Below are 18,247 nucleotides of genomic sequence, written 5' to 3'. Positions count from 1 at the left end.
TCAATAACGTCGCTTCTTTCTTTTGGAGCTTGGCAGTGAGCACAAATGGCAGTTTCCCACCACACATGGGGTATTGTCAGAAATTGCACAACAAATTTTGGGGTCCATCTTTTCCTGTTACCCTTGTGAAAATGAAAAATTTGGAGCTAAATTTGGAGCAACATTTTTTTAGGAAAAATCTTAATTTTAATATTCTCAGCTCAACGTTATAAAATTGTGTGAAACATCTGTGGGTTCAGGGTTCTCACCACACCTCTAGATAAATTCTGTGGTGCTATAGTTTCCAAAATGGGGTTACTTGTGGGAAGTTTCCACTGTTTAGGAACATCAGAGGCTCTGCAAACGCAACATGGCATCTGCTAACTATTTCAGACAATCTTGCGCTCCAAAAGTCAAAGAGTGCTCCTTCCCTTCTGAGCCTTGCCATGTAGCCAAACTGTATATTTCCTCAATAGATGGGCTATCTGCATACTCGGAAGAAATTGCACAACAAATTGGGCAGTCGATTTTCTCCTGTTACCCTTGTGAAAATGAAAAAAATTGGGATGCAGAATGAACAAAAATCAGCAATTCAGTAATTGTTTTTATATTTTATTTTTTTTGCTTTGCTACTTTTACAGACTAAAAGCATATTTTACAAAAAAAAAAATTTCGCATCACCATATTCTTAGAGCTGTAACGTTTAATTTTTTTGGCTGAGTAAGCCATATTGGGGCTTATTTTTTGCAGGATGGTTTGGCATTTTTAGTTGCTCCATCTTTTGACATATGACTCTTGTTGCTTGTTATTCAATTTTTTTTGTATCAGTATGATGAAAAAACTACACTTTTGGCTTTTTTTTTTTAACATTGATCACCGTACAGAATAAATAACATTGATCGTTTCATAGTTTGGGTCATTTAACACAAACACCTTTTTTGGGCAAAACACTTAACTTTTTTTACTTTTTCCACTTAGTCTCGCTGTGGGACTTGAATATTTTTTACTTTGATCGCTGGTCTCATGCACTACTGTACTTGTGTACTGCAGTGATGAAACCTGTCAGTGTTTCACTGAATTTGCATGTTAAACCCTGTTTACAGCAGGATCTAACAGGCCACCGTACCCTGGGATCATCATCTAACCTCGGGATACCATGGCAACTATGGGAACTCACGATTATGATCACGATGGGGCGATGGTGTCAAAGGTGGTCTTGTGACTCCCTTATAACCACTTAGATGCCGCTGTCGCAATTAATAGCGGTATTTAAGGGATTGCCAGGCCCCCATCTGTTTCAAAACCTGTCGGGTTGATGCCTCAGGGCATCTGCTGCCCTATTCACCTGTCACCCTTGGGATTTTCTCCCAAGGGGGTGCTGTTCACTTATTCCTGATTTAAAACTGCATTGATGTAATAAGGCCCCTTACAAGCTTCGTTTTAATGCATATCGGTGGTCGATAAGGGGTTAACATTTTGTATATTTGTAGCATAACTGCACTGAAGTCTTATTTTGATCCATTCTAGTGTATGTGTATGTGTTTGCAATGCAGAATTTTTACAGCAATGCAGAATTTTTACACTTGTATGTATCAATAAAATTATACTTTTAGATTATTTTTTGTGGCTATTCACTTTTATTTAGGGGACATGCATACACACACACACACACACACACACACACACACACACACACACACACACACACACACACACACACACACACACATCTATCTATCTATCTGAGAATATTCCCTTATTTCATATACATTATTTATATTGCTGTGTGTATTTCTACATTTCTACATTTATACTTAATAACATGTAATTCTGATTTATTATTCATTCCATTAGCCACTATATTACTTTTGAGCTTTTAATTTTTTGAGCAGGCAGTCTGTTTTAATTTTTGTGTGCTATTAAACACATCCCTTAGAATATTTCTGAGATATCCCTTCTCAAGAAATCTCCTTTCTGATATCCTTGATTCACTTAAAAGGTGTTGTCCCACAAACAAAAATGTTGCAGTCAATAGCTATCTTGAGTTCTCCAGCAGTCATTATCCCAAATGGATAAAAAATTCTCCATATGGACAATATTGGCAAATCAGAAAGTATTGTACTTCAGATAAAACATTTTTTTTAAATGAATCAAGAACATTAGAAAGGAGTTTTCTTGAGATGGGATATCCTTAAAATTACTTTTTCTTTGTTTTTATGCATTTTCTTAAGCTATGTATATATACGTCACCTACAGTGGGGGAAAATAAGTGTATTTGATACACTGCCAATTTTGCATGTTTTCCTACCTACGAAGAATGGAGGGGTCTGTAATTTTTTATCGTAGGTACTCTTCAACTGTAAGAAGCAGAATCTTAAAAAAATACACAAAAATCACACTGTATGATTTTTACATAATTATTTTGCATTTTATTGCATTAAATAAGTATTTGATCACCTACCAACCAGCAAGAATTCTGGCTCTCACACACCTGTTGTTTTTTTCTTTATGAAGCCTTCCTACTTTGTACTACTTATCTGTATTAATTGCACCTTTTTTGAATGCGTTACCTATATAAAAGACACCTGTTCACACACTGAATCAAGGACACTCCAACTTCTCCACCATGGCCAAGAGCTGTCTTAGGCCGGTTTCACACGTCAGTGGCTCCGGTACGTGTAGTGACAGTTTTCTCACGTACCGGAGACACTGACACACGTAGACAAATTAAAATGAATGTGTCTCTGCGGATATCAGTGATTTTTCCCGGACCGTGTGTCCGTGTGCAAAACACGGAGACATGTCAGTGTTCGTGGGAGCGCACGGATCACACGGACCCATTAAAGTCAATGGGTCCGTGTAAACACGTACCGCACACGGATGCTGTCCGTGTGACATCCGTGTGCTGTCTGTGTGCGTTTTTCCTGTCATAGGGTTAAAATTGTAAAAATTGTTGCAATACACAGACACGGACACACGGGCATCACACGGACCTTAAAAACGTACTTACGGACATCACACGGATCCCACACGGATGGCCTACGTGAGCACACGGACACGGATAACTCCGGTACCGTTTTCTCCGGTACCGGAATTATCTGGACGTGTGAGACTGGCCTAAGGACACCAGGGGCAAAATTGTAGACCTGCACAAGGCTGGGATGGGCTACAGGACAATAGGCAAGCAGCTTGGTGAGAAGGCAGCAACTGTTCGCTCAATTACACTGGTCAACAGCATTTTTGGTGCCAAAGATATTTCATCGAATTTAGGGTATTTTTGGGGTGCTGATTCTGAATATGTCATCAGTTTTGCCAGATTGGCTCAAGTTTTTGAGATTTTTGGTATCTTATTTATAGCACTTGTTGGTAAATGCGACGCATCATCTCATTAATTTCTTTGGATTAGTACTTGAACTGAGCAGTTCTCAATATAGTTTTGTGTTAATTAGTGTTCTAAAAGTTTGTTCATAGCTTGATTTTTGCACTAACTTTATGTTGTTGTCTGTTTTCCAGTGAAAAGCATGAACTCATCAAGAAGAAGTTGTCTTAACGATCCAGACTCCTTATGTTACATTTGTGGTGAATACACACTGCCAAAACATAGAAGAAACATAACAGACTTCGTAAAAAAAGTGTATTTTGCCTATTTTGGGGTTATGCTTGGGGACCAAGACAAGTTTTGGGCACCACACATAGTGTGCAAAGCATGTATCGAATTATTACGAAAATGGAGCAAAGGACAAAGAAAAAGCTTCAAATTTGGTGTTCCAATGGTGTGGAGAGAGCCAAAAAATCATCATGATGACTGTTATTTATGGTAAACACAGGTACAGGCACATCTTCACAATGAGGGACAGGCCTTCTTGCAGATTCCATGTTACTCCCATTTTCGTTTCTTATGCTTATTGAATCCTTGCACTTGCACTGCACAGAAATAACAGTCATCATGATGATTTTTTGGCTCTCTCCACACCATTGGAACACCAAATTTGAAGCTTTTTCTTTGTCCTTTGCTCCATTTTCGTAATAATTCGATACATGCTTTGCACACTATGTGTGGTGCCCAAAACTTGTCTTGGTCCCCAAGCATAACCCCAAAATAGGCAAAATACACTTTTTTTTACGAAGTCTGTTATGTTTCTTCTATGTTTTGGCAGCGTGTATTCACCACAAATGTAACAGAATGAGTCTGGATCGTTAAGACAACTTCTTCTTGATGAGTTCATGCTTTTCACTGGAAAACAGACAACAACATAAAGTTAGTGCAAAAATCAAGCTATGAACAAACTTTTAGAACACTAATTAACACAAAACTATATTGAGAACTGCTCAGTTCAAGTACTAATCCAAAGAAATTAATGAGATGATGCGTCGCATTTACCAACAAGTGCTATAAATAAGATACCAAAAATCTCAAAAACTTGAGCCAATCTGGCAAAACTGATAACATATTCAGAATCAGCACCCCAAAAATACCCCAAATTCATTTAAATATTTTGGACACCAGAAAAAAAAATTTTTTTTGTTGACCTGTGTTATTAATAAACACAAGATGATGGTCAATCTTCCTTGGTCTGGAGCTCCTGGGTCTGGATCCTGCCTCATGGGGTAAGGATGATTCTGAGAAAGGTCATGGATCAGCCCAGAGCTACACAGGAGGACCTGATCACTGACCTGAAGAGAGCTGGGACCACAGTCTCAAACATTACCGTTAGTAACACACTACGCCATCAAGAATTAATATCCTGCAGGGCACGCACGGTCCCTCTGCTCATGCCAGCACATGTTCAAGCCTGTCTGAAGTTTGCCAATAACCATCTGGATGATCCAGAAAAAGCATGGGAGAAGGTCATGTGGACAGATGAGACCAAAATAGAACTTTTTGGTATCAACTCCACTTGCCGTGTTTGAGGGAATATGTACAACCCCAAGAGCACCGTCCTAATTGTAAAGCATGGTGAGTGAAGCATCATACTTTGGGGTGTTTTTCTGCAAAGAGGACAGGATGACTGCACCGTATTGAAGGGAAGATGGATGGAGTCATGTATTGCAAGATTTTTGCCAACAACCTCCCTCAGTAGGAGCATTGACGATGAGTTGTCTTCCTGCATGACAATGACCTGAAACACACAGGCAGAGCAACTAAGCAGTGGTGTTCCGTAAGGAGCATTTCAAGGTCCTGGCGTTGCCTAGCCAGTCTCCAGACCAGAACCCAATAGAAAATCTTTGGAGGAAGCTGAAACTCAATGTTGCCCACTTACAGTCCTGAAATCTGAAAGATCTGGAGAAGATCTGTATGGAGAATTTGTCCAAAATCCCTGCAGCAGTGTGTGCAAACTTGATCTTGATAGCTTGATAGCTTGATAACTTGATAGCTACAGGAAACCTTTGACGTCTGTAATTTCACATAAAGGTTTCTGTGCCAAATATTAAGTTCTGTTTTACTATTGAATCAAATAATTGATTAATGCAATAAAATGCAAATTAATTTCCGTGTATACTAGTGTATAAGCAGAGTTTTTCAGCACTTTTTTTGTGCTCCCCTCGGCTTATACATGAGTCAATGTCCCAGTTTTTACCTGTTTACGCCGGGGGAGGGGGAACGGCGGAGCAGCTGGTCACAGGAGGCAGGAGCAGGCGGCTGCGGCTAAAGCCTGTGCCTGCTGCTAAAGATAAATAAATATTCACTGCATTAGCAATGAATATTCATTTCCCGGAACGAGATGCTGCGAGTGCGCAGGGAAGGTAAGTAGGATGTGTGTTTTTTTTATTTAAGGATGAGGATGAGGAACCATGCAGACAAGATTGGGAATAAGGAGCCATGCCTACAAGGATGGGGATAAGGAGCCATGCACACAAGGATGGGGATAAGGAGCCATGCACAAAAGGATGGCAATAAGGAGCCATGCACACAAGGATGGGGATAAGGAGCCATGCACACAAGGATTGGGATCAGGAGCTATGCATACCAGAATAGGGATTAGAGGACGATGCTTAAGTCAATAAGTTTTCCCAGTTTTTCGAGGAAAAACTAGGTGCCTTGACTTATACTCGGGTCGACTTATACAAGAGTATATACGGTATGTAAAAATCATGCAATGTGATTTTCTAGATTTTTTTTTTTAAGATTCTGTCTGTCACAGTTGAAATGTTCCTACGATAAAAGTTACAGACCTCTCCATTCTATGTAGGTGGGTAAACTTGTAAAATCAGCAGTGTATCAAATACTTACTTTTCCCACTGTAAGTTCCTTTTTTAAGGGAGCAGGTATTTTCTATTCTATTGTACTTCAAGGAGTCTATCCGATTCCAATTCACATCCAGTTCCTGCACTCCTTGGCAGCGCCCATGAACTGCCAATCCTGGTTTTCTTCAGTCTCTTAGTTTATGATCTTCAGATGCCAATGATTATAACATCTATAGAGATGATCTTAGGGGAAAATGTAATATTGCAAATTACTTTCCTGTGCCATTTCTTATGTTTTTGAGAGATTCTATAATTCATAATTCTTGCTTGTACAGTTTTCTATCTTTATTTCAGAATATTCCATGGGAAATGCTGGGTACTCAATTGAAAGGGATTCAAGGTGAGGTTGTTGGTGGAGAGGTGTCTCCCTCTGATCCAGTGGCACGTGTATTGTTTCATCGTTCAGGAATTGATGAGCACTCAAAAGTTCCTTGGGACCATTGTGTGACAGTGCAAGCAGCACATGAAGTATTGAGTGTTCAAGGATCCTGCAGAATACAAGTAAGTGGTTTTCTCTATCAGTTTATTGCATATGTTTATTTTCATGTGTGAATATACTCTAAGAAATAATGTGCCACACATTAATTAAATGTCAAAAGTGCACACAATTAACCACCAATTAATGTGTTAATGCAATTTTGTTTGTGCTTTTTGTGAATTAACAAAAAGCACATTAAAAATGTTTGAAAACCTTCTAAAAAGTACTCTTAGTGTTGAGTTGCTTGATCTACTAATTTTAAGTTTTCTTGAGTTATAGAAGACAGACAAAGACATATAAATAATAAAATATTTGTCATAATGCTCTTACGCAGCCTTGTCAGCAGCCCAGACAGTTTTAGACCTAAAGTGCAAGGGATTAGAAGCTTATGGAGCTAGGGCTGTATTTGATGCTAGCCAGATACGGGAAAGCCAGTGGGGTGACTTTGGCTGGTCCATAAGTGATCTTAGCCCTACATGTTCATATAGCCAAATTGCAGGGAAGAAGGCAGACGAGTTGCAGTTTACTATGCAAATAAATAGCACAGAGAGGCTGCAAACCTTACTTGGGATCTGTTTACATGGAAAGTCCAGCGACGCTAAACTACCGCTGACTGGTAAATGTGATACACACTGAATGATCTGTATTAGGTCGCTCAGTACAAAATAGGCTGCCGTTGTTTTGGGCAACATGAGTCCTGTTTACACAGGACGGTGCATCACTGAGGAGGATAATTTTCAAACCTGCTTAACCCCTTAACGACCGCCGATACGCCTTTTAATGGCATCAGTTAAGGGTACTTATGCATCAGTGCCGCTTTTTAACGCCGCTAAGAAATAAGTGCATAGCGCCCCCCAGTGTTGGAATTTCGCAGGGATCTTGGCTAGCGGGGGTAGCCGGGACCCCAGTGAACATGATTGGGGTCAGTTTTTACCTACCCCAGTGTTGCGATCGCCGTTATTAACGGAATAGCGGCGACGGCAAAAAAAAAAGTCAGATTTCCCATTTAATTTCTCTCTCCTCTGATGTGATCGCACATCAGAGGAGAGAGAAATGGGGTCCCCCGATTCCCCCCGGTACCTCCGATGTTCCTGGACCTACCTGCATCCCCCCGTTATGTCCCCCGGCTGGTGGCATCTTCTTCTGGCAAGTAAATGGTGGACGCATGTGCAGTGCGCCAGCCGAGATCTGCTGGCCGTCACCCGGCAACAATAGGAAGTTTTTCCTATTGGTTCATTTTGATCACTGTGATAGACCCTATCACAGTGATCAAAATAAAAAATAGTAAATCAACCCCCCATTTATCACGCTTTAGTTAGGTAAAATTAATAAAATAAAGAAAAGTATTTATTTATAGGGTTAGGGTTGGGCTAAAGCAGGGGTGGGGAATCTTTTTTTTTTTTTGCCAAGGGCTATTTGGATATTTATACCATCCTTCGGGGGCCATACAAACTCCACCCACAAAGTACATTCTGCCTCTGGCACAGGTTTCAGGACGTAATCTTTCATTGCATGCCCTTCAGTGTTCAGTAGTGAACACTGCATGTGTGGGATAACAGAGCAAGAAGAAATGAATGAGCTGGTTGTAATCAAAATACACCTCCCTGCCCAAGAATGTGGTCCATGACAATCTGCTCGGGGGCCTGATAAAAGGTCATTGTGGGCCATTAATGGCCCTGGGGCCTGAGGTTCCCCACCCCTGGGCTAAAGTTAAGGTTGTGGTTGGGATTATGGTTAGGGGGTGTTAGGGTTAGGTTTGTGGTTAGGGCTATGGCTAAGCCCGAGGTCACACTTGTGCAATGCGAGAAACTCGTACGAGTCTCACACATCAATACCCAGCACAGCCGCTGGAACTTGGGACCGGAGCGTTCAGCTTCATAGAAATACATGCAGCCGCATGCTCCGGTCCTGAGTTCCGGCGGCAGTGCCGGATATTGATGCCAGAGACTCGTGCGAGTTTCTCGCATTGCACACACAAGTGTGACCCCGGCCTTAGGGTAAGTGTTAGGGGTGTGTTGGGGTGAGGGTTGTGGTTAGGGTTAGGGGTGTGTTGAGGTTAGGGTTAGAGGTGTGTTGGGGTTAGAGTTAGGTGTGATGGGGTTATGGTTAGAGGTGCGTTGGGGTTAGGGTTCGAGTTAGAATTAGGGGGGATCCACCGTTTAGGTACACCAGGGAGTCTCCAAATGCGACATGGTGCCTTCATTGATTCCAGCCAATCTAGCATTCAAAAAGTCAAACTGTGCTCCCTCCCTTCTGATCCCTGCCATGTGCCTGAACAGTCCCCCACATACAGGGGGGGGGGGGGATTATTGGCGTACTCGGGAGAAATTGCACACCAAATTTTGAGGTCCATTTTCTCCTGATACCCTTGTGAAAATAAAAAAGTTGGTTCCAAAGTAAACTTTTTGTGAAAAAAGTAAAATGTTCATTTTTTCCTTCAACATTGCTTTAGTTCTCATGAAGCACCTGAAGGGTTAATAAACTTCTTGAGTGTGGTTTTGCGCACCTTGAGGGGTGCTGTTTTTAGAATGGTGTAATTTTGGGGTATTTTCTGTTATATTGACTTCGCAAACTCACTTCAAATGTGAGGTGATCCTTAAAAAAAGGTTTTGTATATTTTGTTGGAAAATTGAGAAATCGCTGGTCAAGTTTTATTTAACCCTTATAACGTCCTAACAAAAAAAAATGTTTCCAAAATTGTGCTGATCAAGAAAAGCACATACAGCCTATGAATGGCAGCACTTCCCCGGACTCACATCCAAAGTTGATATTTCATATTTTTTTATTACAGCGCGTTTCGGATACAGTATATATCCCTCTTCAGGTATAATAAAAACACGGTACAAATTGTGCTGATGTAAAGTAGACATGTGGAAAATGTAATTTATTAACTATTTTGTGTGACACCACTCTCTGATATAAGGATAAAAAATTAAAAATTTTAAAATTGCAACATTTTCAAAATTTTTGCCAAATTTCCGTTTTCGTTCCATTTTTTCATAAATAAACACAAGTTATATCGAAGAAATTTTATCACTAACATGAAGTACAATAAGTAACGAAAAAACAGTCTTTGAGAATCAGTGGGATACGTTGAAGCGTTCAAGAGCTATAACCTCATAAATTGACAGTGGTCAGAATTGTAAAAATTGGCCTGGTCATTAAGTACCAAATTGGCTCTGTCACTAAGAGGTTAAAAAATCAGTTCACCTGCTGCACAAGCATTTTACTTGTTTATTGGGTGACCAGAAGCCTGTTGACTCTGGAATATAATCGTGAAATTAGTGTTCTTATACTATCTTAGAAGAAATACCCACGGATATTACTCTTTTATTGGCAGGATACACATTGACCTGCCTCCTTATCTGCCCGGACTGGACAAAGTTGTAACTCTCGCTGTGGTAAGGCTACTTTCACACTAGCGTCGTGCACTGCACGTCGCTATGCGACATTGCAGCGCAGCGACGCATAGTGTGGAAGCGCCGCACAACGGGGGCAGCGGATGCTGTTTTACATCGCATCCGCTGCCCCATTGTGAGGTGCGGGGAGGCGGGGGCGGAGTTCCGGCCGCGCATGCGCGGTCAGAAAAGACGCTATCGACGCACAAAAAAAGTTACATGTAACGTTTTTTGTGCCGACGGTCCGACGCAACTGACGCACGACGGTTGCGACGTGTGGCAATGCGTCGCACTGCGTCGCTAATTCAAGTCTATGGAGAAAAAACGCATCCTGCAAGCAATTTTGCAGGATGCGTTTTTTCTACAGAACGACGCATAGAGACGTGCAATGCACGACACTAGTGTGAAAGAGGCCTAATTTGGTAGAGGCGGCAGCTAGTTGTTGGAATCAAGTGGGAAGAGGAAGTGGGCAGCGATCAATAGGCCCTGTTCACACTGTTTTCAGGAGTTCCACCTGAATGCCCATGAAAATGAAATTCAGACAAAAGACAGGGCCATAGCCTGCAGAGACAAGAACAGGATTCAAATTAACTCAATTTGTGTTTTTTTTTCAAAGAGTATCTGTGTTTTCACATATCCATGGAAATTAGCAGACCAAGTTTATGTGCCTGTCTTAAAAGATTCATCCCTTCAAAAAGATCACAAACTCTCACTTGGCTCATTTGAACACTATTTGTGTCACTGCAGTGTATGACGCCATCAGGTGGTGAAGGGAGTGCATGGTGGATCCAGGTGGAAGCCCGAACTTGCTACAGAAACCCAGTGTGATCGGGGCCTTATGCTAACAGTATACACATGTGGGACCTGCATAGAGTAACACAACAGTGAGGTAGTCACTGACCATGTCATCTTCATATAGAGTGGAGAGGAAGCCACATGGCTTTTTCCATTCACTTCTGTGGGAGTTTATAAAACAGCCGAGACTTTCATACAAGTGAATAGAGAGCTGTTAACATTCAAGACTATCTTTACAGGCAGGATGAAGTGGACCGTGGTTGCCTCATGCAGAGGAATATTATAGAACTAGACAGGTGCAGGTCTCGCCTCTCATACATTTATAACATGTGCCATAACATGACTAAGGTGTGGATGCCCAAATAAGAACAAATACCTGCTTTCCGCTCAGCCCGACAAATAACATCAGCTGAAGTACAGGACTCTCTTAAAACTAGCGGTGTGGCTGTTTCAAGATGCACAATAAGGAGGCACTTGAAGAAAAATGGGCTGCATGGTCGAGTCGCCAGAAGAAAGCCATTACTGCGCAAATGCCACAAAGTATCTCACCTGCAATATGCAAAACAGCACAGAGACCAGCCTAAAAACTACTGGAACAAGGTAATTTGGAGTTATCAGACCAAAATTTAACTTTTTGGCCACAGCCATAAACGTTACATTTTGGAGAGAGGTCAACAAGGCTTATGGTGAAAGGAACACCATTCCTACTGTAAAGCACGGAGGTGGATTGCTGATGTTTTGGAGATGTGTGAGCAACAAAGACACAGGAAACTTGGTGAAAGTTGAAGGAAAGATGAATGCAGCACGTTATCAGCAAATACTGGAGGCAAATTTGCACTCATCAGCCCGGAAGCTGCGCATGAGACTTACTTGGACGTTCCAACATGACAACGATCCAAAACACAAGGCCAAGTCCACCTGTTGTTGGCTACAGCAGAACAAAGTGAAGGTTCTGGAGTGGCCATCTCAGTCTCTTGGCCTCAATATCATTGAGCCACTCTGGGGAGATCTCAAGAGTGAAGTTCATGCTAGACAGCCCAGGAATTTACAGGAACTGGAGGCTTTATGCCAAGAATAGTGGGCAGCTTTACCATCTGAGAAAATAAAGAACCTCATCCACAACTACCACAAAAGACTTCAAGCTGTCATTGATGTTAGAGGGGGGCAATCCAAGGCACAGGTGCGCCGGACCTACCCAGGACCCTGGTGTCCTTTTGCAATCAGGATATCCTTTACACCGTTCAGTCAATTTTGACAACAGCGACTATAGGAATAAGACCCTATGAGGGTCGAAACGTTATGGTCTCGTCGCCTCACCATTTTCTCTATCCCTGCACCAATTCCTTATTCATGAATTGTGTTATCGCTGCATCCACATCTGTATGATAAAGTCTGTATAATAAAACATCTATTAAGAGTGTGCGGTGATTGAACATTACTCTATTAGTGGGGGCAATACACGATATTAAGAAATGGGGTATGTGAACTTTTGATCAGGGTCATTTGGATGATTTGGGTTGTAATTATGATTTAAAAAAAATAAACCACAGTAGTTTGACAATAAATGGCTTTACCCAACCACTAACCGTGAGTGGAGAAAAAGTTTTGGTGTTATCATTCATATTCTCTGAAAAAAGGCCAAGAAAGCAAACATTCTGCCAGGGCATGTGTACTTATGAGCACAACTATAGTAGTGCGACCTACATATTGTAATATGATCCCATAAGGTACGCAATATATTAACTAGGCCAATTGAGAGTTTTGATCAGAAAGGTTTCACCAGTGGTAATTTCAGAGAATGTTTCTACACATTTGGCTACGGTATATTGTCACAGCATTTGCAATATTTTTAGTCAACATTATTAACTCCCATTTTCAATGGCCTGAGACTACAGGATGTGGCAATATTTTTAATCATTTTACACCTATGATACTGTACAATAACAAATTGTATTGTGGTACCGTGTTAGCCAGAATAACCGATGTGAATACTTTTCTGCCCAATGATGACAAAAGTATTCTCGGAGTGATACCTTTATTGGCTAACCAGAAAATAATGTTTGCAAGCTTTCAGAGCACAGGCTCCTTCTTCAGGCAAGATTACAAATAGATTAATAAGAAAATCAGAGGGGTGGGAGTTGTGATAAGCCAAGAAAATCAAATTAGGCATTTTCTTACAAATGGAGAGTCAGTGGGAATAATGTTCTTAGTGATCTGGAGTCCGTCTGGTGGAGGTGTGAATTGTATCCATGTAGTGACTCATAAATCCAGGTCTTAAATTGAGTCCTAATGTTAAAGAATTGAACATCTTCATCAGTTTGAATTCCCAAATTTTTCTTTCCCTGTCATCCTTAAAATGACATTTTAGTATTAAGAATTTTAAGTCTGTCATACAATGTCCAGATCCAGAGAAATGTTTTCCCACAGGTGTGTCCATTTCATTCCTGATTGTGTGTCTGTGTAGATTAATCCTAGTTTGTAGTCTTTGCATGGTTTCCCCAATATAGATACTTTCAGGGCACCTCGTACATTGTATCATGTACACCACGTTGGAGGATGTACATGAAAAGGAGCCCGTGACCTTATAGTCCGGATTTGTGTTTGGTACGTGGACTATATTTGTTGGTAATATGTGGGTACATGTTTTGCATTTTTTATTGTTACATGGGAATTTGCCCATCACTGATGGTGATAAGAGGACACTTCTGACAAGGAGATTCCTTAACCCCTTCCCGACCCATGACGCCACGTAGGCGTCATGAAAACCCGTGCCATTCCGACCCATGACGCCTATGTGGCGTCATGGAATGATCGCGTCCCTGCAGATCGGGTGAAGGGGTTAACTCCGATTTCACCCGATCTGCAGAGACAGGGGGAGTGGTGCTTCAGCCCAGGGGGGGTGGCTTCACCCCCCGTGGCTACGATCGCTCTGATTGACTGTTGAAAGTGAAACTGCCAATCAGAGCGATTTGTAATATTTCACCTGAAAAACTGGTGAAATATTACAATCCAGCCATGGCCGATGCTGCAATATCATCGGCAATGGCTGGAAACACTAATGTGACCCCCCCCACCCCACCGATCGCCCCCCCAAGCGACCGATCTGTGCTCCGCTCCCCTCGGTCCTGTGCTCCGCTGCCCCGTGCTCCTGCCCGCTCCCCCCGTGCTGCTATGCCACCCCCCTGTGCTCCGACGCCCCCCCCGTGCCCCGATCTCCCCCCCCCTTATACTCACCGAGGCTCCCGGTGTCCGTCCGCCTCCTCGCTGGGCGCCGCCATCTTGCAAAATGGCGGGCGCATGCTCAGTGCGCCCGCCGAATCTGCCAGTCGGCAGATTCGTTAAAAGTACATTTTGATCGCTGTGATAGGTTCTATCACAGCGATCAAAATAAAAAAATAATAAATTAACCCCCCCCCCTTTATCACCCCCATAGGTAGGGACAATAATAAAATAGAGAAAATATTTTTTTTTTCTTTTTCCACTAGGGTTAGGGTTAGAACTAGGGTTAGGGTTAGAACTAGGGTTAGGGGTAGGGGTAGGGTTACGGGTAGGGTTAGGGGTAGGGTTAGGGTTATGGCATGTGCACACAGTGCGGATTTGGCTGCGGATCCGCAGCGGATCTGCAGCGGATCCGCAGCGGATTGGCCGCGGATCCGCAGCGGATTGGCCGCTGCGAATTCATAGCAGTTTTCCATCAGGTTTACAGTACCATGTACACCTATGGAAAACCAAATCCGCTGTGCCCATGGTGCGGAAAATTCCGTGCAGAAACGCTGCGTTGTATTTTCCGCAGCATGTCAATTCTTTGTGCGGATTCCGCAGCGTTTTACACCTGTTCCTCAATAGGAATCCGCAGGTGAAATCCGCACAAAAAAACACTGGAAATCCGCTGTAAATCCGCAGGTAAAACGCAGTGCCTTTTACCTGCAGATTTTTCAAAAATCGTGTGGAAAAATCTCACACGAATCCGCAACGTGGGCACATAGCCTTAGGGTTAGGGTTGGAATAAGAGTTAGGGTTGGAAATAGGGTTAAGATTAGGCTTGTGGTTAGGGTTACGGATAGGGTTAGGGGTGTGTTGGCGTTACAGTTGTGGTTAGGGTTGGGATTAGGGTTAGGGTTGGGATTAGGGTTAGGATTAGGGTTAGGGTTGGAATTAGGGTTACGGGTGTGTTGGGGTTAGGCATGTGGTTAGGGGTGTGTTGGGGTTAGGGTTGTGATTAGGGTTATGGCTACAGTTGGGATTAGGATTAGGGGTGTGTTGGGGTTAGTGTTGAAGTTAGAATTGAGGGGTTTCCACTGTTTAGGCACATCAGGGGTCTCCAAACGCAACATGGCGCCACCATTGACTCCAGCCAATCTTGCGTTCAAAAAGTCAAATGGTGCTCCCTCCCTTCCAAGCCCCGACGTGCGCCCAAACAGTGGTTTACCCCCACATACGGGGTACCAGCGTACTCAGGACAAACTGGGCAACAACTGTTGGGGTCCAATTTCTCCTGTTACCCTTGCAAAAATAAAAAATTACTTGCTAAAACATAATTTTTGAGGAAAGAACAATTATTTTTTATTTTCACGGCTCTGCGTTATAAACTTCTGTGAAGCACTTGGGGGTTGAAAGTGCTCACCACACATCTAGATAAGTTCCTTGGGGGGTCTAGTTTCCAAAATGGGGTCACTTGTGGGGTGTTTCTACTGTTTAGGACCATCAGGGGCTCTGCAAATGCAATGTGACGCCCGCAGACCATTCCATCAAAGTCTGCATTCCAAAACGTCACTACTTCCCTTCCGAGCCCTGACGTGTGCCCAAACAGTGGTTTACCCCCACATATGGGGTATCAGCGTACTCACAACAAACTGGGCAACAAATATTGGGGTCCAATTTCTCCTGTTACCCTTGTGAAAATAAAAAATTGCTTGCTAAAACATCTTTTTTGAGGAAAGAAAAATGATTTTTTATTTTCACGGCTCTGCGTTGTAAACTTCTGTGAAGCACTTGGGGGTTGAACGTGCTCACCACACATCTAGATAAGTTCCTTGGGGGGTCTAGTTTCCATAATGGGGTCACTTATGGGGGGTTTCTACTGTTTAGGCATATCAGGGGCTCTGCAAACGTAACATGATGCCCGCAGACCATTCCATCAAAGTCTGCATTCCAAAACGTCACTACTTCCCTTCCGAGCCCCGGCATGTGCCCAAACAGTGGTTTCCCCCCACATATGGGGTATCAACGTACTCAGGAGAAACTGGACAACAACTTTTGGGGTCAAATTTCTCCTGTTACCCTTGCAAAAATAAAAAATTCTGGGCTAAAAAAATATTTTTGAGGAAAGGAAACACATTTATTATTTTCACGGCTCTGCGTTATAAACTTCTGTGAAGCACTTGGGGGTTCAAAGTGCTCACCACACATCTAGATAAGTTCCTTGGGAGGTCTAGTTTCCAAAATGGAGTCACTTGTGGGGAGTTCCTACTGTTTAGGCACATCAGGGGCTCTGCAAATGCAACCTGACACCCGCAGAGCATTCCATCAAAGTCTGCATTTCAAAACATCACTACTTCCCTTCCTAACCCCGACGTGTGCCAAAACAGTGGTTTACCCCCACATATGGGGTATCAGCGTACTCAGGAGAAACTGGACAACAACTTTTGGGGTCCAATTTCTCCTGTTACCCTTGGGAAAATAGAAAATTGTGGGCTAAAAAATCATTTTTGAGAAAAGAAAAATTATTTTTTATTTTTATGGCTCTGCGTTATAAATTTCTGTGAAGCACTTGGGGGTTCAAAGTGCTCACCACACATCTAGATAAGTTCCTTGGGAGGTCTAGTTTCCAAAATGGGGTCACTTGTGCGGGAGCTCCAATGTTTAGGCACACAGGGGCTCTCCAAACGCGACATGGTGTCCGCTAATGATTGGAGCTAATTTTCCATTCAAAAAGCCAAATGGCGTGCCTTCCCTTCCGAGCCCTGCCGTGCGCCCAAACAGTGGTTTACCCCCACATATGAGGTATCAGCGTACTCAGGACAAATTGGACAACAACGTTCGTGGTCCAGTTTCTCCTTTTACCCTTGGGAAAATAAAAAAAAATTTGCTAAAAGATCATTTTTGTGACTAAAAAGTTAAATGTTCATTTTTTCCTTCCATGTTGCTTCTGCTGCTGTGAAACACCTGAAGGGTTAATAAACTTCTTGAATGTGGTTTTGAGCACCTTGAGGGGTGCAGTTTTTAGAATGGTGTCACTTTTGGGTATTTTCAGCCATATAGAACCCTCAAACTGACTTCAAATGTGAGGTGGTCCCTAAAAAAAATGGTTTTGTAAATTTTGTTGTAAAAATGAGAAATCACTGGTCAAATTTTAACCCTTATAACTTCCTAGCAAAAAAAAAATTTGTTTCTAAAATTGTGCTGATGTAAAGTAGACATGTGGGAAATGTTATTTATTAACTATTTTGTGTCACATAACTCTCTGGTTTAACAGAATAAAAATTCAAAATGTGAAAATTGCGAAATTTTCAAAATTTTCGCCAAATTTCCGTTTTTTTCACAAATAAACTAAAAAATTATCGACCTAAATTTACCACTAACATGAAGCCCAATATGTCAGGAGGAGATCGCGGCCATTTTGTTGTAGCCCACAGCTGTGGGCTTCATTTTCCTCTGTCATCGCACACACAGCTCAGTGCATGCGATAACAGGAGCTGCTGGGGAGAAGCTGCTGTGAAGTGAGGGTCTAGGGTAAGTATCTGCAGCGGGGAGCTGTGATTGTAGCCTGTACTACCTATTCAGAGCACAGCAGGGAGAGCGGCACACTGCTCTGCCCTGAACAGGATGCAGCACTTCCTGGGAGAGGAGGGAAGGTAAGTACAGGTTTTGTTTTTTTTCTTATGCATATGCCACTGCTATCTGCCCCTATATACCACCTACCACTGCTACCTGCCTCTATATACCACCTACCACTGCTACCTACCTCTATATACCACTGCTACCTGCCTCTATATACCACCTACCACTGCTACCTGCCCCTATATACCACCTGCCTCTATATACTACCTACCACTGCTACCTGCCTCTATATACCACCTACCACTGCCACCTGCCTCTATATACCACCTACCACTGCTACCTGCCCCTATATACCACTGCTACCTGCCTCTATATACCACCTACCACTGCTACCTGCCTCTATATACCACCTACCACTGCTACCTGCCCCTATATACCACCTGCCTCTATATACTACGTACCACTGCTACCTGCCCCTATATACCACTGCTACCTGCCTCTATATACCACCTACCACTGCTACCTGCCTCTATATACCACCTACCACTGCTACCTGCCCCTATATACCACC

General features: G+C 42.6%; 1 protein-coding gene across 1 annotated transcript in view; it reads left to right on the top strand.

Moving 5' to 3' along the window:
* Positions 1-18,247, top strand: part of TMEM132A (transmembrane protein 132A) — a 250,646-nt gene that overhangs the window by 49,725 nt on the left and 182,674 nt on the right. The window contains exon 3 of the mRNA XM_077250795.1: positions 6,520-6,726. Coding sequence (XP_077106910.1) covers positions 6,520-6,726 — 207 coding nt within the window. The remainder of the gene's footprint in view (positions 1-6,519; positions 6,727-18,247) is intronic.

The sequence above is a fragment of the Ranitomeya variabilis genome, chromosome 4 (genome assembly GCF_051348905.1).
Source record: "Ranitomeya variabilis isolate aRanVar5 chromosome 4, aRanVar5.hap1, whole genome shotgun sequence".
Classification (NCBI taxonomy): Eukaryota; Metazoa; Chordata; class Amphibia; order Anura; family Dendrobatidae; genus Ranitomeya; species Ranitomeya variabilis.
The sequence above is the reverse complement of the archived record's forward strand: the minus strand, read 5'-3'. Positions and strand labels throughout refer to the sequence as shown.